Genomic DNA, 27,401 nt, shown 5'->3' on the forward strand with positions numbered 1-27,401 from the left:
TTTGGCTAAAAATAGCCATGACATACACATTGAACAGGTTGGCAGAATTTGTTGACCAATATCGTTAATCAATAATCACTATATATATATATAACTTAACCAGTGTATTCAAAAGATTCACAGCAACTGGTTATAACCAAATACAGCAATTCGTTATACGGCTGAGAGAATGTACGGTCTTCGGATCAAAAATGAAGAAGAAACCAGCTCTCAAGGTAGGTATAATATATAGTTACCTGGACATGATATACAGTATAGACTGCCCTGAATATATATAAATCGCACTTGGCATGGAATATTGAATGGTCAAATAAGGTTATAATCGTCCGTATCACACAGATATTATAGTTAATTATTCCAAGGACAAATCCTTGATTATTCATATATATAATTGAATATATGAATCAGTCAATGTGTCCTATACAATTAAATGTTTTATATAGTGATGTAAGTATATATAGAGCTACCACATACTGTTTACAAGGGGGTGTGAAAGGGTGTGTGTGTGTTTACATTGTAGTTGGTATTTATAAGTACATGTACGTATACAATGTATAATACATATACCAATACGCCAGGACGTATATTGATCGCGACTTAAATGCTTTCAAGCGTGAGCGGGTACTTTGTTGTTGTAGTAGTTATATATAGATTGCCCATTTATGCCATATACATTATGAATTCACACTATACAGGCTTAACGGTTCATTATAAGTATTTACATAGACAACCGGTTAGAACACATGCAATTTGAAAACTAGAACACGGACAAATAATGTTTATAAAAAGAAAAGTCGGGAAGTCCTTTTCACCAGGTATATAATTCTTTGTTATTGAATGGGAAACCCATTAAATCCAAAGTGGCTAGAAACACTGTATCCAATGTTGTTTCCATACCTAAAACACGGCAGTGTAGATGGTAGATTATGGCGTGCCGAACGTTGCAAAATTCAAGAAGTAAAATAAAATGTGTACAGAAAAAAATTGTTTTGTAATAAATCGTTATATGTGTTCAATATGTTTAATTTGTGTGTAAAACAATAAATGTTTGTGTATTTTTTTAATATATACATGTAAAAATAAAATATTTATTCAATATTTTTTGTGTGTGTGTGTGAAAAATATATTTGTGTGTAAATATGTATATTTATGTGTGATTTTCACACACAAACATAAAACAACATCACACACAAATATGTTTTTTACACACAAACATTTTTTTCACACACAAATATAAAAAAAATTACACACAAATGTATTTTTCACACACTCAAAGAAATTTTGTTCACACAAATATAAAACAAAATCACACACAAATATATATTTTTACACACAAACCATTATTTTCACACACAAATATAAAAAAAAAATACACACAAATATTTTTCTCACACACAAATAAAAATAATGAACACATATAACGATATTTTACAAACACATTTTTTTCGCACAAATGTTTTTACTTCTAGAATTTTGCAACGTTCGGCACGGCATAGTAGATGGTGTATAATTCTGCTTATGGAACGCCATAGCTGTCTCGTATGGTTCAAATTACATGTATATTATATGGTTTTATCATTACATAATTTAATCTGATCACTATATCCTATCATTCATAAAAGTTTAATTTGATTTGACCAATATATCATTTGCATCCGCCATTGTTTTATTTTCATTTGTCGTAGTATTATTTTCTTTCATCATATATCAATCGATTTCACCATTATTTGATTAGGTGACTTTTTTTGCTATTTACATCTATCATTGTTTTATTTAGTGTTATCATTATATTATTTTCATTTATAATATTTGTCATATTATTTGATTTCATACATTAGTTGTGTAAAGAAGTTTCAGATACACCTACATTTTTCAGTACCCCTCAAGTCGGTAGGAGTTGATGTGACGATCAAGGGGTTCGTTGCCAACGTCCAGTCGACCTTGACCTATGAGAACCAGAAGGAGGCTGCCGTGGAGACGGTGTTTGTATTCCCGATCGACGACCAGTCGGCTGTGTATCAGTTCGAGGCTGATATCGACGGTCGTCACATCGTCGCGGAATGTCAGGACAAAGAACAGGTGCAGATTTCGCTTCTAAATGTGAAAAGATAGTTTAGAGAAAACGATGATAATAATAAACACACACGGTCGACAAATTTTCATGTCGAGAGCTCCTAATGAGCAAATAGAAGAAAAGAACAAGTATTTACAAATCAAGTGAATAATTACGTTGTCATTATTTCATTTATTATCCAATAAAACACAATGAAACTATGCTGATTACTATTCGATACTGTTCTGATATTTACAACTTTGTTTTGTCAATATTAGTTTTTACAGTTATTGTTCAAATGATGAATATCATTTTTGGTCTATCGGCGGTGGAGCATCTTCAATATTAGTTTTTACAGTTTGATTCATGTATGAAGTTTGATTCATGTATGAAGTTTGATTCATGTATGAAGTTTGATTCATGTATGAAGTTTGATTCATGTATGAAGTTTGATTCATGTATGAATCAAACAGTAAAAACTAATAATGACAAAACATAGTTGTAAATACTTACCATAAATAAACTTACGACTTTAAACGCGTTCAAATATAAACGCAATTACTGACGCAATACACTTGTTCATCATTGCATCATATTATTTATATGGATATTTTTGCAATGGTATTAAAACATTTGTAGATTGTCCCTGTATTGAGGTATCACTCATATTGGTTCTTTCCAGGCCAGAGAAACCTATAGGGATGCTCTTAGCACTGGTTACACAGCCATGTTGCTCTCCGAGTCTGATACATCCGGGGACGTGTTTGAGTGTAAACTCGGCAATCTACCGCCTCACGGAGCTGCCACGTTAACCTTCTCCTACGTCATAGAGCTCAGCACTGACAGTGAAGGGATAGTGACCTTCACATTACCTACGGTCCTTAACCCGAGATACACTCCTCCGGGTAAGGCTTAATGTCTTCATCACCAATTAGAAAAGGATCTGCAATAATCATCAAAGATGTTTTATCGAAGTTGTTTGATATTGCTATGCTATATTTTTTCGGTGAATTAAGGGCTTATTTCAGTTTGGTCCTTACCTCGAATACCTAAATATTCATGCATTGATAAAGTAACAATTTATGCGGTTACTTATTTTCACGGTCTCTTCTTCAAAAGAAGTGTGCGGAGGGTAACTTTCGCTGGAAAATATTTTTCATAGAGTGAGGTATACATTCCCGAATTTAAACTTTTGCGAATTTATTTGATCACAAAACACGCGTAAGAAAGAAGCAGACCGTTTGTTGACGTTTTTCTATTATCTATGGAAGCCAATTGGTGCCAAATTTAAAAACAAAATATGAAAAATAACAAATTATCGCGAATAAACGCAATAGTTTCGCGAATAACGCAAAAGTATTGCAAATAAACGCAATACAATTGCGAATAAGCGCAAAAGTTTTGCGAATAAATGCAATAGTATTGCAAATATTTGCAATACTTTTTTATTGTTCATACCTAATTTGGCACAATGGGCTTCCGTAATTATCAGTTATTATATTCATGCCAAAATTAAAAGTAAGTAAATATCATAGCTTGTGTTATCTACACGAGTATAATTCTGACATCCTTGAAACTCCAGGGGTTACTATCAATGTGGTTATATCCACTCCTGGATTGTGTCATGGCAAATCGAAGACTATTTGGCTCTGTGTGCGCAACAAATGCGATATACAGTTTGATCCGTTGATACGCATTAAAGGAATCAAATAACTGAACATTGTATGGCATTAAAGTTGGCGTAGTTCTCTGTAAATCTCCAAAGGAAGTCTCTGTAAGTCTGTGATTGGTCAGGGCTTTTCTTCTGAAATCCCTTTAGTTTTGCGATGGTATAGTCCAGGGATTGGCATAACGACAGTGATAGCAACCCTCTGGAATACCGATGATACATTCCGGGGACTAATTGGGTCTTAAACATATTACGCATAAAGTCATCTATACTGTTTTGAGATCCATCCTTCCTTTTCTGTATAACGTGTTGTCGATGTTGTATTTACTAGATTTTGAGATGCCCCCTCCCTCCGATGACGCCATTCACTACACAGACGTACAGTACCAGATGCAATTTGCGACAAAGGTCCAAGGTCAACATTTGATAAAATCTATTGTACCAAAGATGGACATCATGAAAGTGGACTTGGCAGAGGACAAAAAGTCAGCAAATGTAGGATTTAAATCGTCGCTGATGATATTAATTACTAATGATAACAATATTAGAACAAACATAGCGTTATCAAGAACATTTGTGAAAAGTTCTAAAATACAATATCCATGATCATATAAATATATGTATCAGCTTTCTCATTGTCTTCACAATACATACCAGTAACTTGCCATCAGTCGCGGTGGCCGGGTGGTTAAGATGTCCCGACATATTACCACAAGCCCTCCACCTCTGGGATGCGGGTTCGAATCCCATGTGGGGCAGTTGCCAGGTACTGACCGCTGGTCGGTGGTTTTTCTCCGGGTACTCCGGCTTTCCTCCACCAACAAACCTGGCACGTCCTTACATGACCCTGGCTGTTAATAGGACGTAAAAATAAACAAACCAAACCAAAAATTCTTCACAATACATACCAGTAACTTGTATGAAGCAAATATCACCATACTTTGAAATCGCGAAAATCTCATCCCGTCCCCGGCGAAAATAATTGTAAACAAATAAATTGATATGACTTTATATTAAATGTGGTACATTTCAGATAACTCTTAACGATGCCGGAAAATTAAAATTTGACCATGACCTTTCACTGACTCTGGAATACGAAGATGTTTTTCAGCCGACGATTATTTTGGAAAAAGGGCAAGATGACAAGGGTAATTTTTTACATTACCAATACAAGTGGATTACTTGGAGTACACTTAAGGAATATTTTTGGCTTGGGTACTGACGCAGTAAAACCTCGCTGTATGTATATTTATAAGTATCCAAAGAAAATATTCAGATAAAAGTGTAATTTCTATGTTACATGTCCATTATTTAACTCAATTCAGAGTCCTATGAAACAACAAACTGATGTTATATCAATCTTGGTTACTGTTTTCATTGTTTACAGAAGGGTTCCTGAAAAGTGACGTTGTTATGATTGACTTCCTGCCCGACTTAAGATCCGTACCAGAACTGACAGAAGCAGAATTCGTCTTCGTTATAGACTGCTCAGGTACATATGCAATTGCCGTTTTAGTACCAAGGATGGCTTTAATCTTGATACATTCAAACTATAGCGTTAGCATACGTGGATGCATTACAGCAGATACATATGATTTTTAGATGATCTTTTCTGCTTAGGTTAGGTAGCTGCAATGTTATAGCTCAAAAGACACCTTGATAATGGTATTGTCTTTGCGGCCGGAAGGCATAGCAGGCTGGATACGTATATTCGTATAACTTTTTGGCTCTGTAAAATAAAAGATTAGGCCAATTCATTAGAAAAATTCCGGGAAGGATGGATGATTTCCATAACAAGGCTATTTCTTTATACTGTATTGCCTCCCAGATAATAAACTTAACAATTGCCGAAATGATCGCCCCATATCAAATAATGATACAGTATTAATTTGTCGCTGAAGTGATATTTTGGTCTGACGTTATTGAGTATCCGAATCCATGGAAATATATAAGAGATGAGTAAATTGTTATCCACTCATATCCCCAAATCGCAAACAATTTCTGAACATCACATGCGCTCGAATTATGTAAAATTTGCGAAGTTTTTGCCCCCCTCCCCGAAAGCCAAAATAATCAGATATACTGTATATATATTGTAGAATGTAATGGGTTTCTTTTTTCAGTTTGGTGTAAAATATGTTTTTTTCTATTGTATGATTTGTTTGTAACCTTGTTTTAGTTTTTCTCTAGCAAACTTTTGCACAAAGAACGTTTTCACGCATTTTGCAAGTGTGGTTGTTTTCCTAGGTTTTAGTCCTGTTGATATCGCTAGCTAGTGTCACTTAAGAATTTTTTCCCCGTGTGAAAAGAATATTTTGTTTGTTTGTTTGATTAATTAACGTCCTATTAACAGCCGAGCATATTGAACCCCCACCCCCACCACCACCCCCCACCCCCACGTATGTGGTGTGTAGCGTGTATGTAGTGCACGGTGCCTGTTGTGGGCGACTGCAGTATATTCGTGTTTTATCATTTTCAAATACATTTTAACATAAACATTTTTTGGTAGGTAGTATGAGCGGTGATAGAATCGCGAAGGCAAAAGAAACCGTTCTACTCCTACTCAAAAGTCTGCCTGTAGGATGCTTCTTTAATGTGGTAGCTTTCGGGAGTTCATTTAAGTGGTGGTTCAAGAAGTAAGTGACGTTCATAGAGCCTTTAACGTTATTGTAATATATCCTGTAATGAATTGACTATATGACTGAATCCTTAAACTTTTGAATTTCATATAGAAATTAAAGTACGTTATAACAGTGTTGAAGTAAATGAAACAAATGTCCATCCATAGTTCTACATGACCTCTAATGATTTTTTTCCAGATCCTCTTATCAAATGAGTATTTGTATTTTGGTGAGATTTACTATAAACTCATTGCTTCTCTCGTTAATAAGGTTTTTGCCACGGAATAAAACAACGTTTTCACATTTATTTTAGTTCTAAGAAATATGAAGAAAAAAGTTTGAAAGAAGCACTTAAACTACAGAAAAGTTTAAAAGCTAACCTGGGCGGTACAGCAATACTGAAAACCTTGGAATCTCTGTATGAACAAGTAAGTTGTTTCACATCATTGTGGATGTTGATATACAGAAAGTTACCGATACACTAAATAATCTCTCTACTTTAATTACAGAAATGTTAAACGAAACGTTAAACAAAAACGACTTATGTGATATACGTGATATATTTAGATACACCAACCACACACGATAGCACAGTAACAAAGTCGCACATTCATATTATTTGCTACATTATAGAATGGTTTATGTAATTAAGTTTTAGCGCATACAAGGTATAAATACTTTATTTATGTGCGTCAACTGTATATACATATATGTACTTCCTAACGTTAGCTTAACATGGTCTCACCTATGTTGGGGGTGGGAATGGGGAGAGGGTGGGGATGGGGCGGTGACCGAGTAGTAGGTCCATACTTTTGAAAACCGCGCCAGTTCATATGACGCGGAAGCTGCCGGAGTTGTTTTGAATTCCAAAATGATTTCCGATACGCTACGACATGCCATTTGGATATTTTTTCAATAGGTGAAAATCAAATCAAGGCAATAAAGTGAATATTAGATGCTATCTCTACCGTTTGTAAATGGGAGCGTATTTTCTAGACTGGTTCTCGTCTTAGTTACCTCCCTTGCGTACGCTTCACTGAGGACCGGTAGCGAGTAACTATCTTGAGTGAGAATTCCAGCTCCAGAGTGCGCATCATTTCTGCGCATGATATGTCATCATGGAGACGGCTACTTCCGTTAAGAGAAAATAATGTCATTAACGTCGTTCCTATGAGCACCATAAACTCTGTTAGCACGAAATAATTTCAAAACTTAAAACCTAATTTACTTTTGTTTATATATCGTACAAATAAATTATTTATTCTTTACGTTAAGATCCGTCGCTTCGTGTGTAAAGGGGTTTCCCACGTCTAAAAAGGTGATGCCAGCGAACCAGATATGTAGATTGACCAATCAGAAAAATCATCATGGTTACCCGCTACCGGCCCCTAGTGAGCGGAGCGCAGCCCGGCGGAGAATAAAGAACTAAGGGAAGGGAACCAGTCTACGTAATTTCAAACACCGGATGTAACGTTCGTCGCTATAAATGATAAGAGGAGACTCGTCCGGACTGAAATTCCGGAATTCGAAGAAAAATGGGACTCATTCACGTACCACGCGATACCCGATAACGTTTGTGTGGGACTATTGTATCTATTGGTGATGGAATGACGTCAAATGACGTTTTCGCAGAATAACGTCATTTCAGCGGGAATATTACAAAGAGTTTCGTTCCATCACTACTGGAGATACTAGTTCCGCACAAACGTTATCGGGTATCACGTGGTACGTGAACTAGTCCCATTGGCCACGGATTTCATGAAAACACAAAATTTGGAGAAGTTCATAATGATAAACAGACATAAACCACACACGATATCAAAAAAACGTATGAACTGATGTTTTTTTTTGGGTTTTTTTGTGGCATGATTTTCAAAAAAATAGTCAAATATATAAACCATCTTAGTCCTGGATGAAATGGGGGTAGGGTTATGAGTTACAAACTTCAAGCTTACAAAATTGTGAAAATTTGATCGAGGACTCCATGTTTTTTAATTGATTTTTGAAAAATATATCCCTTGGGCATATCATATACAAATATTGTGAAATTGATATGGATTTTTATTTCCTTTTTTGCCTATTCTTCGATTTTTTAGGGGCGAAAATAAGGCAAAACATGGAAATTACGTATAGAAACGGTCCTCGGAAATAACGAAAATTAATTAGTATTTGTAAAAATACAATAGTTTTGTAGATTGTTCTATCGTTAGAAAATAAGGACAAAATTCAACAAGGTTATATATTTGTCAAATAATATATAAAGATATTGGTCCTCGTTCAAATTTTCACAATTTTGTAAGCTTGAAGTTTGTAACTCACAACCTTACCCCCATTTCATTCAGTGCTATGATTGGTCATATTTGAATATTTCTTTAAAAATCATGTCTCAAAAAACATTCCACATTAGTTGTTGCATATGTTTTTGATGTTATATCTGGTTTATGTATATTAATTTTTATTTTATTTTTGTTGATTTTCTCCATAATTTTTGTTAAGGAAATCCGTATGCGATTTTTTTTTAGAATTCCGGAATTTCTGTCCGGACGGGTCCCCTCTTATGATTGCCACGAACGTTACTTCCGGTGGTTAAAAACCCATTCCCATTTACGACAGGGACAGCAAAAACGTCAGAGATATTATAAGTAAACATTTTTCACCTATTGAAAAAAAATCGAAGTTGAAAGTCGTAGCGTATCGGAAACCATTCTGGAAAGCAAAAAAAAAAAAAAAAAAAAAAAAATCCACAGTTTCCGGTTTAGCGACATATAAAATGGCGCTTTTTTCAAAAGTATAGACCTACCTTAAACTAATTGCATAAGTTGAGCCGATACTGATTCTTGAATTTCCTATTCCAGCCGTTGCATACAACCACATGTCGACAGGTAAGTGACCCCATAATATATGTTTTCTGCTTATACACAGGTTGAATACTATAACGCTGATGGAAATAAATCTTTCATTTGTATTTTACAAGATAAGTGAAATGAAATATAACTTCGTCTGTTGCCCATTCGTGTAATAATACTTTTAAATTTTTCCATTATTTCGCAATTTTGTGCTACTAAAAAAATGCTTATAAGTTAAAAGTAAATTATACATATTCTTAAGACCATTTGCATATATTTAATGAGTTTGAATTTGGTTTTATAGTTTTAAGCCAAATTTGTAAGATACTTAAACCTCTATGCAGTCTTTTGAATAAACACGTCGTTTAACTTGTTAAGAGCTAAGTAAGAAGAATCTAATGTTTATGAATGCCGTTTTGGTCAATCGAGTGCCCCCTCACAGACTGTTAGCGTATACTAACACCCTCATATTCTACTGGATTCGTGAAGGTGTTCTTGCTGACGGATGGAAACGTATCCAACACCAACAAAGTCATCACACTGGCGAAGAAGAATGCCGACAATACAAGGTCTGTGTTAGCAATAACATATCTTTTTCAGTGTCTATTTTTATGCTTGTTTATTTCCACAACATTTTGAAATCAGCCCCTGAATTTTGCGTTCTTTATAGATAGACTATTTCAATAACTATATTTTATTAGACTTGATGTTATGATATTTGTTACTGTCTTTTTTGATAGTCAGACATATCAACCAAACAATAGCGAAAATTGTGTTTGCTTGTTTGTTTGTTTGATTAATTAACGTCCTATTAACAGCAAGGGTCATGTAAGGACGACTTCCCATATATGCAGTGTGTTGCGTGTACATGTATGTAGTGCGAGGTGCGTGTTTTGGGAGACTTAGGTATATTTGTGTTGTGTCTTCTTCTATAGTGAGACTGTTGCCATTTTTATAGTGCTATATCACTGAAGCATGCCGCCGAAGAACATTTCGATCTTAATTGTAATTTAATCAATTTCCAAAATATAGTTCATCATTGGCTTTCCATGTTGATTTGGTTCAATTTCAGAATCTTTACCTTTGGTATTGGAGAAGGAGCATCCACATCACTCGTGAGGAATGTTGCAAAGGTTACCCATGGGTTGGCAACTTTTGTTACAGACAAGGAAAAACTACAGAACAAGGTAAATATGTAGAAAAGCACTGTAGCGTTGTGTCTAGGTTATATAACGAAATGAGGAATTATGGAAAATAGATATGTTTGTTGACATCTAATGTTATTTGATTTGCCCAAGACTGCTCTCCTACACAAATAAACCACTTTGACGCTTCAACTCGTTCTTGCGGAAATGGCAAACTTATCAATCAATGTTTAATTATATTGACAGGTTATGACTGTTCTGAAGTATGCAATGCAGCAGCCGGTAGTCAACCTAAATCTAGAATGGAATCTTCCACCAGGCTGCACAGCTATTAACATCCCACAGCAGGTTCCAGATGTGTTCAAAGGCCACAAAGTTATGGCTTATGCCCTAATCAATGGAGTGGAAAACGTTGAAGAGGTAATAGGGTTTATCTCGAGGTTTTTACGATTTTCCATGAGTTTATGAGGCATGAAATACATCTCTCACATACTTCAAATGGATATCCGTTGGTATCAAAGATAAGGGGTGTAGGATAGCTCACACACACACTACAAATCACATATATACATCAATAAATGCGGCGAAACCATGGCGTGCATTTGACAATGACGTCATCAATTGAGATGCATAATGACGTTCATGTGACAATAGCGCAGTGAAAAAGCTGGAAAAGCAACTCAAATGTCATCATTTTCTACTGCGTTAGTATTGGAGACAAATAATCAAACATAGGTCTCTCAAGTAGACCGGGAAAAGCATTTTGTCCGTCAACCATCGACTAGCCAAACACCTTCATTATATATCCCTGTTGATGTCACAGATCCATGAATGACCCATGTCCGTGACAGCCTGTTCCTTTTCCTCCCATTCTGCTGTGAGACCGTGGTATTTATGTCCAATGCTATGTATAGAGACCGGGGTATTAATGTCCGACGCGGTGTATAGAGGCCGAGGTATTTATATCCAACGCGATTGAAAAGTGCAAACCACTTGATGTTCATGAAAAAGAACAGAGCCTTGCACACCAAAGCAATAAAACCACCCGCGATGAAAAATAAAAGCTGTTTTGTTCATTTCACGTATTACTTGATGGTAGGAAAAAATCAAACCCAATATCCAAAACCACAGACATTGAATTTGAACATACATATACACCATGGATGGAGTGTTTTAAGTGTTCAATTGGGACTCTATGACATTTGTATCACTCCGAGACCAGTGGTCACCCAAAACATACGAACAACGCTTTCTCCGCTGTCTTCCTCCACGGCAGACTTTCGGTGGATTTTGGATTGTGTATGTTTATTTGAATTTTCCGTAAGTTATGCTACTGGTCGATTATTGTAATTAAATGTTAGGAAGGTTACTGTAAAAGAAAGTTGTCATAACGCTTATAAAATTTTTTGTGTTAGTTGTATTGACGGACTATATCTGATTATATTATTGCGCAGTAAAAGTTAATAGTTTTTATTACGAGTTTCCTCCCTTGTTCTGTCACTGGGAGTTGTGTCTTTTTTTATCGACAACTGCGTTATATTGAAAGGGAAAAGTACAGAATTTAACAATGTAAACTAACAAAATGTAATGATAATATAGATCTATGTATGTACGAGCAACTTAAAGTGACATATGAACTTATATTGCCGTTTAATGTACGGTAGCCATAATGAAGACTTGCTAAAGTATGATGCGTTGCATGAAGTTTTCTTGCTGTTAGCGTTCTTATGAATTCAAAAGAAATTTGAGTGTTATAAGTAACCAAATAATGTACCTTTTATTTGGCAAAAGTATATGACCATGATTTGAACTGCTTGGTAATATATTACTTCAAAGCATTATATCCGTGGTGATTAACCATGAATTCAAAAATTGCCACCGAAAATTTTGTTGTCAATTTGTGGGTTTGAATGTTGCAGATTTGGTTTTTCTAATATTTTCAGGTATGCGGTAAAGCTGATAATGCAAGTTTTAAGCATGCATTTGAGGTTTTAAAAAAATCCGAAACTTGTTTCTGAGACATCCCCCAGTTATGACAGTGTCGTATCGAGGAAGTGGTAGCCATTTTGTTTTTGCTCTGCTTTGTTACCTTATTTAAAGCACGGGACTTTACGCATGTGCGTCATGCTAAACATATCTTGTCTCAGAGCGCACATGTGTCGATTCAAGCGCTTTATATAGTTGTAGCTGATCCCGTCGGATTGCTAATAGAGAGAAAAAAATACAAAAATTGGTGGATGTCTCATCAACGATTCTCGAAATACAAGTGTACTTGTAATCGTATATTCTTAAATCTCATTTGAATAATTTTAACTTGTATTGTCAGCTTTAACTAAGAGTGCTTTGCACTTCATGAACTTAGCCACGAAAGGCTGCGCCCTTATGATTAAAATTGTACATATCTGTACTGACTAAATTCTTATGGGTTTTAGGACGGACAATGTTCAATAGTTCTAAAAGGTGACATGGGGAAGGAAAATTCAATACACTACACCCTGAACTTTGACCTCTTGTCTGTGGTCAAATCCGACGAGTCATTTCCTGTTCATCGTCTTGCAGCAAAGACCCAAATAAAGGAATTCGAGACATCAGGTAACTGTATTGTACAAAGTATTGACGTCTATAAAGCTGCATATAATTTTCATATTGAATAATCGAGAACTTTATTTTTGACTAGAACGAGAAAGGAAAAAGTCTCACAACTTATTTCGTTCTAACATTATTCCGAGTAGATACCCCAAGTGAGAGATTTATTTCTGTCTTTACCGGACTCTTAATATTCACAGGTGATGATAGTAAGAGAGGGGAGATAACCCTTCTCAGTATGTCGGCGAACGTTGTGTCTCGTTACACGCCATTTGTTGGTGTGGACAAAGACAAGAAGGAACTTGTGGACGGAAGTAGATTACAAAGACGTGATTCCTTCGATCGTGTTATGTACGGATGTTCGTTAGAATTAGCGGGATTCATGGGCAGCTGTGGCATCGACGATCTACAGTTGTGTTCTCTTGATGTAAGTAGTAAATATATATATATATGTATCCTGTGTAAAGCCGGTGTTAATTTATTCTTATCCTGAAGGGTAAATCCTTTAATATTTCAACTTCTTGTTAGGAATTAGTTAATAGATCGATCATCATGTAGTATGTAGCCATTCCTCGCGCGTACACACACGTGTTGCTGTAAATTTATGCCAGAGCAATACTCTATCATACATAATATAAAATGCGAAGTCACATGCGGTTTGTTGACATCTGGCGATCCGTCAACTAACATGTTTGCGAGTTGATTCTTCAGTTACTGTATAGCTTTAAATTTTGGTTGTGTAAACACGTTTAGTAGCTCTAGTTAGTGAAACCACAACTACAGTTAGATACGTTTATAAGTAGATCAATTAAGTTTTCTTTAAGCGTAACCATATGTCGACAATGTTTGACTTTATTTTATAAAATTTTGCACATATATAGATAGCCTGCACAAATGTATTTCCAACAAGTTGCTTGAACAATTTGTTAACCCGCTACGGAACAATGCCTGTACCACATTCGAAATCATAATAAACAAACTATACTAGTTCGTTCTTGGTTGCTTGTTTCACATTTTTATCCAGATCAGGTTTCTGTAATTAATGTATTATCATGTTCAATGAGATAATGTCATTCTATTTGCAGAGTTCAAGTAATCAATTCTGTAAGTATGATATCATCTTTGTTTGATTTATAACTTGAATTAATGTACATGTATATTATACTTTAATACTCACATCTATCCATATCCTGTAAATGGGAGAGGAGTTGCGCTCAAATACGCGTAATCGCAATGGAACAGTTTTACGTGTGACAAGTAGACGATCAGACACGGACTCCGAGACCAACTTCCACTGTACCCAACCGGATGTGGGTAACTGTAGTTAAGCTCTACAAAAATGGTGACGGTGATTTAGGTCAGATGTTGCATGCCTCAGTTTACGTAATTTGCGATATTTTGAAGGTTTTTATTCGTGCCTCACGAATCATTTTTGTATAAAAATAAAACTTGAAGCGTAACGCATACTTTAATGACTATGAATAAGCGAAATAAGCCACCATAGAATTGACATTTAGTAGGTTACTGAAATTTAAATGTGGGTAACTGAGTTTTGATTTTTAGGCGAATGGTGGGTAACTGACAAATATGGAGCGTAACTGTCGAATTAGGCTTGGATTGACCAACCTATTATACTTATCTTTTCCATTATTCATGCATACTAAGGGCCATATGGGTGAAAAGACCTGTTGTTTTTGTTCTGTTTTTATTAATCTTCTACACAGAAACTTTTATAAAAAGGATCTCCAAAATGGCAAGATATATACCAATGTTCATGTCACCATATTGTAGAGCATGAGTTGATGGTGAGACAGACACATTTTTATGTTGGTCGAACATTCAATATGGCCGCTATGACCTCACTTCCGCTTTTAAACTTATGTCAATATCTCGTTGACGGCTTGACACATTTCTTTCTGTTTTCGATATGTTATGTAAAATAAAAAAATGGACCAAATAACTAATTTTACACTTTTCTCTAAAACGTCAACTTCAGTTTGGAATAAGGGTAAAAGTTTAAAAGAGCAATTTTTCGAAAAAAATCATTAAAAAATCTTCTGCTCAAGTTCTAGAAGACCGATAGACCCAATACTAGGTATGTAGCATGCTGACATAAATGCGTACCAAGTTTAATAATGTGATTGACCTTGACCTTCATTCAAGGTCATATGGGCCAAAAATCCTTAAATTTTCATTTGACTTCTTCTGAAGCTCTGGAAGGCATAGAGTCCTGAAATTGGACCTGTAACACGTTGCGATTAGTGCTACCAAGTTTGTTAATATGAATCACCTTGAAAGAAAATCCTTTTTGGTGAAAAGCCCGTCAAATTGTCCAGTGATAATTTCTAGTTATTCTTTGTTTTCATACTACATCCGTATTTCTGATTGGTCAATTCTTTTTATACCTCTAGAAAAGTTGAAAGTTTTGGCTGTTGTTAGCTTTGAAGTGTCAAATGGCACATTTTTTTGAAAATTATTTACATGCATATAAAACATGTATCAAACGATTGTAAATAAGTTGTAAACAACTGATGTTATGTCCACTTTCCCCCTTTCTTAATATATATACCTCTTTCTTCTCTCTTATCTGTCCTGCTGAAATAATAATAATTATGGTATAATTTAAAACAAAAAGCCATTATATAATGTATACAGTATTACATTTGTGTATGTGCTGTAAATGTTAATGGGAAGGGCATTTCCAAGTTTTAACTTGTGTCCCGGCGTGAAACCTTGTAAACTACTGATGATATGTCCACTATCCCTCTTTCTTAATATACATGTATATACCTCTTTCTTCTCTCTTATCTGTTCTGCTTAAATAAAAATAATTATGGTATACCTTAAAACAAAAAGCCATTATATGATATATACAATATTAAATTTGTATATGTGTTGTAAATTTTAATGAGGAGAGCGTTTCCAAGTTTAAACTTGTGTCCCGGCCTGAAACCTTGACGTTATTGTGACGTCGCAATATAACTGGATTGTTACTGGACTCGCAATATAGTATCTGGACTAACATCAGTTTCCTCGAGTGTTTTTCGCCGCTGATTTCGGGGTTGATATTGTATTTGATTAATACTTCTGTGAAACGCACGGGCGAATAAAAACAGTAAATACACAAGTCATATTTTAATAAAATGCTTATCTCATGTATATGTGTTGTTTACGTTTTATATGATTAAGTGTTCTGAATATTTACCTTCCGTCATAGTTTCAAAGACGAAACGAGGTGTACATACAAGAATTAACAGGTAAAATAGCATATTTCATAGCCCTTTGATTATCTTTTCATAAGTCATTTCGAGATGTCAGATCCGTTCATAGTATACATTTTGATTAATTAATAGCGATTATGAATATGCATGATTTGAAATCGCTGTCGCTTGAGATTGTCATTTATTGTCGGCACACGTCTTTTGTCGTCTATACACAAGAAACAGAAATATGTCAACGAGATTAACACCCGACCAGTCTGATATAAATTTATTGAAATCAAGAAATCGTTTTAATACCTACAAAAATCGTTAAACCTATGATATTTGACTGAGAGGGTACTGGATACCTTGCATAGCGAAGTTGAGTAAAGCTGTACCAAGTTTTCTTATGATTCGCGTATTTAAGTGAAAATTCGGGCAAATGAAGGCTTATGTCGGCAAAAATAGTGTTAATATATATCCAGTATATTTTTTTCATGAAACAAAAAAAATGAAATTTGACAGTTAACTATTGCATTTCAGTTACCCATGTCTAGTGAATCAGTTACCCACTGAGGAGATCATAACATGCATTCAGTTACCTTGCACATGGTCATATTTGCATGTCTTTTTAGGTCATCTGACCCGAAGGGTCAGGATGACCTATAGTCGTCATGTTTCGTCCGTCGTCGTGCGTCGTGCGCCGTCCGCCGTGCGTTAACTTTTCACATTTTGAACTTCTTCTCAAGTTCTACCAGTGCGATTCAGCTGAAACTTGCATGAAATGATCCTGATATGGTCTCGACAAAGTGTTGTTATTTTTCGGGTCGATCCGAAATACAAGATGGCCGCCACAGCCGCCATCTTGAAAACACATTTTGAACTTCTTCTTAAGTTTTGCCGGTGCGATTTGGCTGAAACATGCATGAAATGATCCTGACATGGTCCCGACAAAGTGTAGTTATTTTTTGGGTCGATCCGAAATACAAGATGGCCGCCACAGCTGCCATCTTGAAAACACATTTTGAACTTCTTCTCAAGTTCTACTGGTGCGATTTGGCTGAAACTTGCATGAAATGATCCTGACCTGGTCCCGACAAAGTGTTGTTATTTTTTGGGTCGATCCGAAATACAAGATGGCCGCTACAGCCGCCATCTTGAAAACACATTTTGAACTTCTTCTCAAGTTCTACCGGTGCGATTTGGCTGAAACTTGCCAAGATAGTCAAATGGCCGTTAAGGCCCTTTGGGCCTCTTGTTTCTTTTTTATAGAGATTTACAGTTGAGTTGAGCGTCTCGCTTCAAAATTTAGTTATTTTATCTTATAAACACGTGTTATTGACAGCAAGGTCAGCATTGCCCTACAAACATGTAAACTGAGGTATGCGAAATCTGACCTAAATCACCGTCACCATTTTTGTAAAGCGTAACTACAGTTACCCACATCCGGTTTGGTACAGTGAAAGCGATTGTTTTCAGGGATCATCTCAAAATGGTTAATGCATTTTTTTTGATCGGACGTCGTCGAGGACATCCCAGCTCTGTATTATTTGTCGTTATTAAAAGTAATGTATTGTTTATTGGACAAACGGATACTGCATAAGACACAAGATGTAATGGTATCGGGCTCGATCCTCACTTATGCTATATTATTTTATTTTTCTTAATTATTTTTATTTTTATTTCTGTTTTGATACGCATCAGCCCAGTCATCATAATGCTTTAATGGCAAATAAAATATTTTTATAAAGAGTATTTATGATCACCTTGATAAAACTTTTTTTTATATCTTTAAAACAGTTTTACTTTTGCTTCAGTTATTAACCCTATTTTATAACAATAGGACTGTCTCAGTCACTATCAATAATCTCAACAAAATTAAAAAAAGTATTCCTTATGGTTATAGTATTGTAGCTATAAATATGTCCATTTGTCCAACAAATAATCTATTCATATTTCTCATAATCGTTGTCATCACTGCATCAAGTCATTGACAACTTCTAAGATTTATCAGCATATTCAATCGGATTTCATTTTCTTTTTATGAAGTGGTCCGTGATTGCAGAGAGTGACGTTTGCATTAATTCCCACCAACAGAATCAAGTTTCTCGCTGTACTATCATTATGCACTCATATGTTTATTGCATTTGTATAGACAATGGTTAATAAAGTCAATGCCATTGGAAACTGTTAACATAAATGTATATTAATTGAGGATGAGTTTTCAAAGTTTCTTTCTTTTTAAAAAAGCGGTATTTAATTTGATATATGGATTTCCCTATTTCTTTCGGTTTTACTTATTTCATTATACATATATCTCTAAACTGCTTAATATTTGAAAACAGACCAATTGTTTATGCCACGTTTTGGGGTTGTACAATCCTAAAACCATGTCTGCACAATATATGAACTTTATTTTACATCGATCGCGAAAAAAAGTTTTACAACTTATATAAATCACTTTCCATGGCCCGAATGAAAGAGAGCGAGGGGTCTTAGAGTGGAATAAAACCAGAGTGCCCGGAGGAAACCCAAGTGATCGGGTAGGCGTCCCCTGTGCTCAGCGCACGATATATACGCACGATGTCTGGATCGAATTGAAGTGCGAATTGAACATTAAGGAATAGACCAATATTTTTTTATTTCACGTAGCACCAAGTTGCCATGAGAGCTCAAGTTCCGATGAACTCTCGGATTGGCCAATCATAAAGGTAAGATGAAATATCGGCTAGAGCTATCATAATCTGTTTGTAGCATATGTATGATGTGACGAAACGGCTTGTTTAAATGATAGAATGTCCAGCTAAAGAATACGTATCTCAACCGAGATAAGTGTACACGATTATGAACTTCGGCGGATCTGTGCGTTTTATCGTAGTTTCTATGACGCTGCAAAACCACAAGTTTTTAATGTAGATTCTATAAATGCGGCGTAATTAGCGAATTTGTAACTATAGTGTAAGAGAAAGGTACAAAGATAAATGTATGTTAATAAGACATTGTTATCCATTGTGAGTAACCCTCAAACCTTCGAAGTCGTACTCCGAGTCTGTGTCTCTGACGATGTTAGAAATGTTTAGTAAAAAAAGATAATACATGTTACTAAAATTACCATTGGACAAATTGACGGGCTTTTCAACAACAAGAAATTATAGTAAAGGTATTTGATTTTAAAAAAGACTTTATCTCAGCATACTACATGCCATATATCAGGTCTCTAGTTAGACCTTGTTAAACAATTTAAGGTTATATGGCCCATGTGACCTTGAATGGAAAGATCATAGTCATTTATTTTAATAAAATTGATTGCCTTTCATCTCAGCATGTCACAGACCCTTTGTCAAGTATATATAAACTTTCCAGAACTTCACATGAAACCGTTTCAATATTAAAGGTAATTTGACTCATGAGACCTTAAATGAAAGTCAGAGTCATTCATATTTATTGACATCATAGTCCTTTAGCTCTGAATACTATATGTCTAATATTAAGTTTCTAAGCATTTGAAAACTTGACATAAAGTCGTATTAGGGTTTTAGATTTTTGACCCCCTCTGACCCTGAGTAAAGGTCAAGGTCATCATATTATCAATCTTGATAACCATTGATATCCATCTGATACAGACTTGATATTAAGTCTCTTATATTTTTATTACTTCACAAGACGTCGTTTTAACATTTACGGGTTTTTGACCTCTGTGACATTGACTTTAGGTCAAGGTCATTTATATTAACAAATTGGCAGTCATTTATTGAAGTACGCTATATGCTCAATATCAAGTCTCCAGGCCTTGCAGAACATGAGGAGACGTTTTGTATACAACCTTGTTAAAGCGTTAAAAGTGGTATGATCGTGGATACATAAATAGTCTAACGCGCTACATTGCATATGTATGTATGTCTGTTCAATGCCAATTTGTCCGAAAGAAAGACGTTCAATTTTAAAACCGACAGTTAAAGATGCTCCACCGCTGACAAATGGTATTTTTTCATTATTAAAAACAGGAGCAGACGATTTAGTATTTTTCTTCAGTTACAAAAGTTACTTACTTTACACCATTACCACTCTTGAAAAGTTTGAGCTTTCAATTTTACTTCAGGTTAAAAATATAAAAAACAATTAATTGCAACCCGAAAAAATACCGGACCACTATATCCTATATGGAATGAAGTACTGAATGTGTATGCACCAAAGGCAAAATAAATTATTTCATATTCTTTTTGTGTTAATTAGGCTATTATCTTACGACGATTAAATACCAATTATTGTTCAAATAATGAATATCATTTATGCTCTGTCGGCGGTGGAGCATCTTTAAATGTTGAATAGAACAGTGATGACATGTGTCAAAACGTCTTTTTATAGAAAGAGGGAAAACATAGATATTACATCTGACGATAGGAGTACGTATGATTTACACATTTTTTTCAGTTTTGTCTCGCCTTAAAACATAATAATGAAATCATAATCAAAACCATCCTCGATACTCGAGGGGTTGATATCCACCCCTGCTATATCTCATAGTAAAACTGGAGGCAGTTCAGGAGTTCTCTTATTTTATTTTTATTCAATAATTTGTAATATTACAACATGTGATATTTCAATACATGTCAAAATCCATGTTCAGCTATTTGCATATAAGATTACAACAGTACTGTACAGATACATAAAAGGATGTGGAAGTCTTAAGTTCATGCAGATATTGTGCTTCATTTTCATTAAATTACATCCATAATAAAGTTCCATTTGTTTCTTATTTTCTCTCTCTTTTTTAAAGTGAAAGAGTAAATTCCAGCTTTTTCTATTTTTTGTAATAAGATAGATACAGCTTACCCATAGTTGAGATTATCTCCCTTTGCTTACAATAGCAGATAAAAAATCTCAATAGTAACAAAAGAAAATTTATTTCAAACTCCCATCTGTCAACGATTGCCACAAAAAGGGTAGCACAAGGAGATGGTTTGTTAGTTCATGAGAAAATAACTTAGCAATCACAGGTCCGCAGAGATTTCTTTTGAAGATTACAGAGAGATCGACGCCAATTTCAAAGCAACAAAATCAATTGCAATGTATTTTTAAATAATTTCTTTGATGCAAATTATTAGATCAAATAACCTGTGTCTTCTGGTGCCTTCAGTAAAACACTTTACTATGGATTAGTCCAGGGATGGATATAACGTCAGTGATGGTAACCCCTGGATTATCGAGGATGCATCCAAGCGAAAATTACTAGCTACACGGAATTCCTGAAAATGAATATATACCATTGGTTGAACGAGCTCTTTCGCGAAATTCAATAAAACTGTAGCCTTTAATCCTAACGATCACCAATATGTAGTAGCACAACTGTATAATACAATAAAGTGGTGATGACGGGATGTACCAACAGTTTGATGTTTAGATACTAGTAATAATTGAGGAACACGTATAATCAATCCAGTTCACAAATAATTTTAAAAATTGAAAATAAAGAAACAACTTTAAAGAAGGGATTTTACCTGTTGCTGGTTTTAAAACCAAAATCTAGAGATGAAATCATATTTTGTTATTACGTAACCGGATATCTTTCCTAAAATGAAAACGAAGACAATTAAGTCAAACTACGAAATCAAAACGTCTTCATATGGTCATCATATAACTGTTCAAGAATGAAAGAAAGAAAAAAGCGTTTTATGGCCAGCGTACTTTATCATTGACATTATATGGATCATGTGCTTTTGTTGCAGATAGCTCCAACAAAAAGGTAAGTGTTATAAAATAAGGTCAGGAAAAGATGTGAACAAACATTAAAACTTTGAAAACTGTTCAATTCAAGGTATTACAACAACCTACATTTCGCAGAACCTCACGTCAAACTCTATTGTAAAAATTCATGAGGTGCTGCCATTTGGTCGTCAAAATCTTGACACAAAGTGTTTTTTCCTGGCGTCATTTGATTGTTTCTATCATGATGCCACACTGAATTTCCATTCTGTAAAAATCACCCCAGGTCATATAACATTAGTGGCTTATGTAGTCTTCACTTGCAGCTTCCTTTACTGTTCGTTATATTACTATTAGTATTATGATGTATATAAAAGGGTAATTCTTGTCTTCGTCCACCGAAATACTTAATTTAAAAAATACCTACCTCGTTATCTAAAAAATTCTGTCCGTCTACATAGCGATATTAACTATTGAAACATTACTTGGCTTAATTAAACGATCCCCGCGTTTTTGAGGGGGGTTGTTTCTTGTTTTTTTAATGTGTGTATACTAATAAGCTATAATATTAATATTATACACTTCGGAATTTCAACGTTATTGATTGATTGTATTTGCAGGCTAATTATAGACGGAGAGGATTTTCATTTTCACTAGGTTCAATGGTGCCTGACAAACGTAAGTATAGTGATAGGAAATATTCCCTAATATCTTTGGAGTAACATTACGGTATTTTAAATAAATCTTTAAATGGCACGTAAAAAAGCGCCTTAGTGACGTCACAATCGATGACATCGATATACCTTTGATAACGTCTCCATTCTATTAAACTTGAATGGGACAATTCAGTCCAAGAGTACATTTTGATTCGGTTATATTACGGAAACAAACCAGATCTAAGGAATGGATGGCAAATTCGTTGGTTTTACTGTGATATGCTAGACAATCCCACTGTAGTGAAATGTGTGTAAAATGTTCAATCTTGCTCGCTGTCCACCATTACAAATTGTAGTCGGATGTCTTATGAGCCCAACCCTGGCCCTTGTCTGTAGATTTAAGCAACTTTTGTCTAGATCTACTCCAATCGCTCTTAAAGTAGTGTATTTACCTTATTAAATAAATTGTTCTATTTAAAAACAATTTTACAACTCCTCGGTGGTTATGTATTGCATTTGTTTAACTTATGTAATTGGGTTGGGTGTGGGTACAGCATACATATTGTACATGCTTAATCGTATTGTTTCACCATTTGGAATTTCATCGTTATCAATTAAAATACAATTATCAATTAAAATACAATGTTTCATAAGGAATGTAGAACAATACATTTATGCCATATTTTGAGTAGTGGTTCTCTAACAAAATACGCTCCACTGAATTGCCCCTTTACCCACATGAATTGCTGGTCTCAATGATTTTTTCCGTCTTATTGGATTGCGACAATTTGATTAAAATCCGGATCCTTGTTTAGAGGATGTGACATTATAACATATATGATCACTCTCGGAATACCTTGTAAATACTAAAAAAGAGGTAATAGAGATGTCATTATCAATTTCGTTCATGTAGTCATTTCGCCCAGAGTACAATGCTCTAATAAAACGTAGTTTTTAGCAGATATAACCAAATGGCAAAAATACGTTAGAACTTTTGTAGGAATCTTCTATACTAATTGAGAACTGTTTAATTTTAAATTACATTCATTGGGTTTGAAACTTTTTATATAGTAGATTTATCTCAATTTTCAAATTTTCATTTCACAGTTCGCAACCTCTTTAGCCGAAAAAGTAAACGGAAATCAGTCAGCAAGGATCCTTCGGAGACTAGTCGTAGAGCTGACTCTATGGATAATATGGATGAATGTATGGATGAAGCGGATGATTGCGTGGCGTTTAACAGTAAGGAACTTATCGGTACACTTTGTAATTATCTATTATGGATTTATTACTGTATGTTGTGAGAAAAACACAATTTCGCTGTATCACAAAAAAAAAGTTCTAAATTACATATATCTAGTCGCATCATTTGAAAATGAAATACGCAAAACTATTCAATAACACCGACGTCGACATATGCGTTCTTTTTTAAAACGAGAAGTGAATTAAGTTTCATAATAACGCGACATGATGATTCCTAAATCCATACGCATTTCTGAACTCATCATCTTTTTCTATAGGCCTTAAAGTGTTGATATATTCCATATTATTTCTAGTTTATATATCTAAGTTTAGTGTTTATGTATAGTTGTTAAAATTTTTCGGATTTGAAATTTTGCGATTTACTCTTTGGCACTTACTCGTGGAGGTATATTTTCGCTTTATAGCTTTTAGAAGATCCATTCTGATATGTATGATCAATTTTTTTCAAGAGAGAAAAAAAATGAATTTCGTGTCTCTCGCTGAATCCGCGAATTTAGCGAAATAGAAAAGCACGAAACACAACTGTAAACAGCACAGCTGTAAGTTATTTACTGTAAATAACTATACACTAATGCTTTCTATAAATCAACTTTCAAAGTTATACGCGCCGTATTTTTCATACTCACGAATCAAGATAAGCTTTTAATTTGTTATTCATTTCCAAAGGTTACTAATATTTTGAAAACTATAGTACTGTTAATGCATTGGTTTTAATTTTACAAACACCAATAAGAGCACAAAATAATTTTTAGCAGTACTGCCAGAAATCATTATATATATACATCTTTTGTGAAGCGAAATGAGTACCTACGGTCAGACCATGAAGCTAAATTGTGAGAAATAACTTCATGTCACATTTTTACAGTGTTATAAATAACTGTTAAGTGATTTCTGCAGGAAAGTTTCCATCTAATACATAATAATAACAATTCACAGTACATAATTTCTGTGTTGTAATTTAAGTTTATATATATGGGAAATGAAGCTATTTAATTGATTTTAACGGCATAATTCATCAAACCTTATGGTTTACAATATATAAATGAAGAAAAATCAACATGCCAAAATGTTCGCCAAGTTACGGCACATATAAATTTAAAGTTACATTTATGTACGATGTTTATTTAATATATCTATTATTACACTGTATACATTATTTACTCTGTTAACCTTTGATTAATCTTTTGTAATAGGTAACAGTAGAGTTAGCCAGGATGATCGTAAATTACATCCATCCTCCATTGAACATGACGGAACGTCAGGTGTTATGACGCTGATAGATCTACAGAAATTTGACGGGAGTTGGGTTCTGGATCGTGAACTTGCTAAAGCAGTTCATCTAAGTGAAGATTTCCTAAAATCAAAACTTCCAGACAATCTTGTAAGTATGACGAAATAGTTTGTATGCTAGCATCAATAAGGTGGACGTTTGGTATGAATGGACGACCGCTTGCTGCCTTAATTGTTTTTGTGGAAATGAATATCGTGCAATTATCGACGGAACTGTTAGTCATCTATTTGTCTATCAAAACACACTGAAAACGTTTAGCACGTAAATGTTTCATAGGACAATTCTACATCCCTACATGTATTTTAACCTTTTGTCTCGATATTCCTACATCAGTTTTAACCTATTGTCTCGATATTCCTTCATACGTTTTAACCTTTTGGCTCAATATTCCTACATGTATTTTAAAATTTTGTCTCGATATTCCTACATACGTTTTAACATTTGGTCTCGATATTCCTACATATGTATTAACCTTTTGTCTCGATATTCCTACATCCGTTTTAATTCTTTGTCTCGATATTTCTTCATCCGTTTCAACCCTTTGTCTCGATATTCCTACATGCATTTTAACCTTTTGTCTCGATTTTCCAACATCTATTTTAACCTTTTGCCTCGATATTCCTTCATGCATTTTAATCCTTTGTCTCGATTTTCCAACATCCATTTTGACCTTTAGTCTAGATATTCCTACATCCATTTTTACCTTTAGTCTAGATATTCCTACATCCATTTCAATCTTTTGTCTCGATATTCCTTCATACATTTTAACCTTTTGTCTCGATATTCCTACATCCATTTTAACCTTTTGTCTCGAACAAATGCAATCAAATAAACTTTTCATGGATAATGGATGACACCACATATGATAACGGTAATATCTATTGTGTAAACTGTCTGGTTACTTGATAGTAGGTCGTTAACGTTAACGTTTGGTAGTATAATTGACATATAATTACTCCATTCTAAAAGGATACATCATTCATGGCGACAGATTTAGGTGTGGTCTGTCTATATATAATTACTCCATTCTTACAGGATACATCAGTCTGGGCGACAGCTTTAGGTGTGGCCTGTCTACAGAAGAAGTTCGGCTCTGAAAAGACGCTTTGGGAACTTATAGAGAAGAAGGCATTGGCATGGATGTCCTCCCAAAATCTCGAGGGAAAGACAATAAGTGAACTTGTCACACTCGCCCGCGATGTCCTGTCAACGCCTCCATAATTTTTGTCGGATGGAGACGAGGAAGAGCAAAATGTTTCGCATAAGAAATATTTCAGTATTTTGGCTGTGATGTAGTCGAACTTCCTAAACCAAACTTGTATTCATAATTCGAGTGCAACACATATTTCGAAGTATTGGTAAAGTCTGAGAACGATTTACGGTATATCGAAATAAACGTAGCTCTAACAAGTAAATACTTAAAGTGTTACCATGGCGACATCAGAAATAGACACTCTAACAGAAAACTCAACAACACTTACCAACAATCCGGGCATTTACACTCGGATTGTATATGTACAATGATAAAGTATTTTGTCGATTGAATTTAGGTTTTGAGATTATGTTGGGCCTTTAAAACATTTAATTGTTATTAATTCCTGTGTTATATACATATATCTAGATGTTATGGTGATAAGTGTGCTACAGGGAGAAAAGTTGTGTTGTTTTAGGGAATATTTGTTAGCTCATCTTAAGTGTTTATACATAGTATTTAGTAGACCTATTCCATACATATACGTATATGTAAGTCATACATGTACTATGGTAATAAAATGAACCACTGAGAATATAAATGTAAAAGGTAGGAGTTAATCATCTATGTATATTTATAAAATCTGAAGCCGGAATATTAATCCGGAAACATCGACATTATATCGGAATATACAGTAGAGGAAACAATGTTCTATTTCTACTATATATTTTATGCAGTTTGACAAAATTTAAACTCAGTTGAAAGGATTCGTTTTTCAACTAAAAATCTTTAAATTTCGGGTGCGCATAGAAAACGTTTTGCAGATACCGTAAATAATCATTGTAAAATTTTCTGTAGCTTAATTCAAGAGATATTCCATGTTACATTTTATAGATTTCAACAGCAAAATTATGAAGTAAGAAATAACAACAAAATGACGTCAAAATTGTGTCAACCGTATGTAAGCGTCTATTTCACAAAAACGATAAAACATAACGGAGATATATTTCAAACATATCAAGGCGATTTGAATAGTGGTGTACAATTTTAAGAAAAGATGATGAAAAATGATATCATTAAAGAAAAATTAAAATTAATTTATCAGAACGAATGAAATATATACTGTAGTAAAGGTATGACGTTTTGCAATACGTTTGTACGTGCATTATACCTGTT

At 34.5% G+C, this 27,401-nt stretch overlaps 1 protein-coding gene across 3 annotated transcripts; it reads left to right on the plus strand.

Annotated features, from left to right (window-relative positions):
- LOC138309375 (von Willebrand factor A domain-containing protein 5A-like) lies at positions 1-26,593 on the plus strand. 3 transcript variants are annotated; one of them, XM_069250561.1, is made up of 20 exons: positions 1-215; positions 1,877-2,079; positions 2,736-2,958; positions 4,054-4,217; positions 4,756-4,870; positions 5,110-5,214; positions 6,232-6,358; positions 6,657-6,771; positions 9,199-9,225; positions 9,679-9,758; positions 10,262-10,376; positions 10,581-10,754; positions 12,767-12,926; positions 13,121-13,347; positions 14,006-14,024; positions 21,847-21,863; positions 22,444-22,501; positions 23,587-23,736; positions 24,936-25,123; positions 26,069-26,593. In XM_069250561.1, exons 1-20 carry the CDS (start codon positions 170-172, stop codon positions 26,252-26,254), a joined length of 2,499 nt encoding a protein of 832 aa, XP_069106662.1. In that variant the 5' UTR covers positions 1-169; the 3' UTR covers positions 26,255-26,593. The 3 variants fall into 3 exon arrangements, with proteins under 3 accessions (XP_069106662.1, XP_069106663.1, XP_069106664.1); XM_069250562.1 differs by having other exon boundaries at positions 2-215; positions 23,587-23,721; XM_069250563.1 differs by lacking the exon at positions 23,587-23,736 and having other exon boundaries at positions 2-215.
- The last annotated feature ends 808 nt before the right edge of the window (positions 26,594-27,401 follow it).

Source organism: Argopecten irradians, chromosome 15 (genome assembly GCF_041381155.1).
Source record: "Argopecten irradians isolate NY chromosome 15, Ai_NY, whole genome shotgun sequence".
NCBI classification, from domain to species: Eukaryota; Metazoa; Mollusca; class Bivalvia; order Pectinida; family Pectinidae; genus Argopecten; species Argopecten irradians.

Bases quoted from the DNA above. Each gene is read 5' to 3' on its own strand.
- LOC138309375 (XM_069250561.1), top strand. From the start codon at position 170: ATGTACGGTCTTCGGATCAAAAATGAAGAAGAAACCAGCTCTCAAG. The intron at 9,759-10,261 runs GTCTGTGTTAGC...GTTCAATTTCAG, and splicing joins AAGAATGCCGACAATACAAG to AATCTTTACCTTTGGTATTG. The intron at 22,502-23,586 runs GTAAGTATAGTG...TTCATTTCACAG, and splicing joins TTCAATGGTGCCTGACAAAC to TTCGCAACCTCTTTAGCCGA.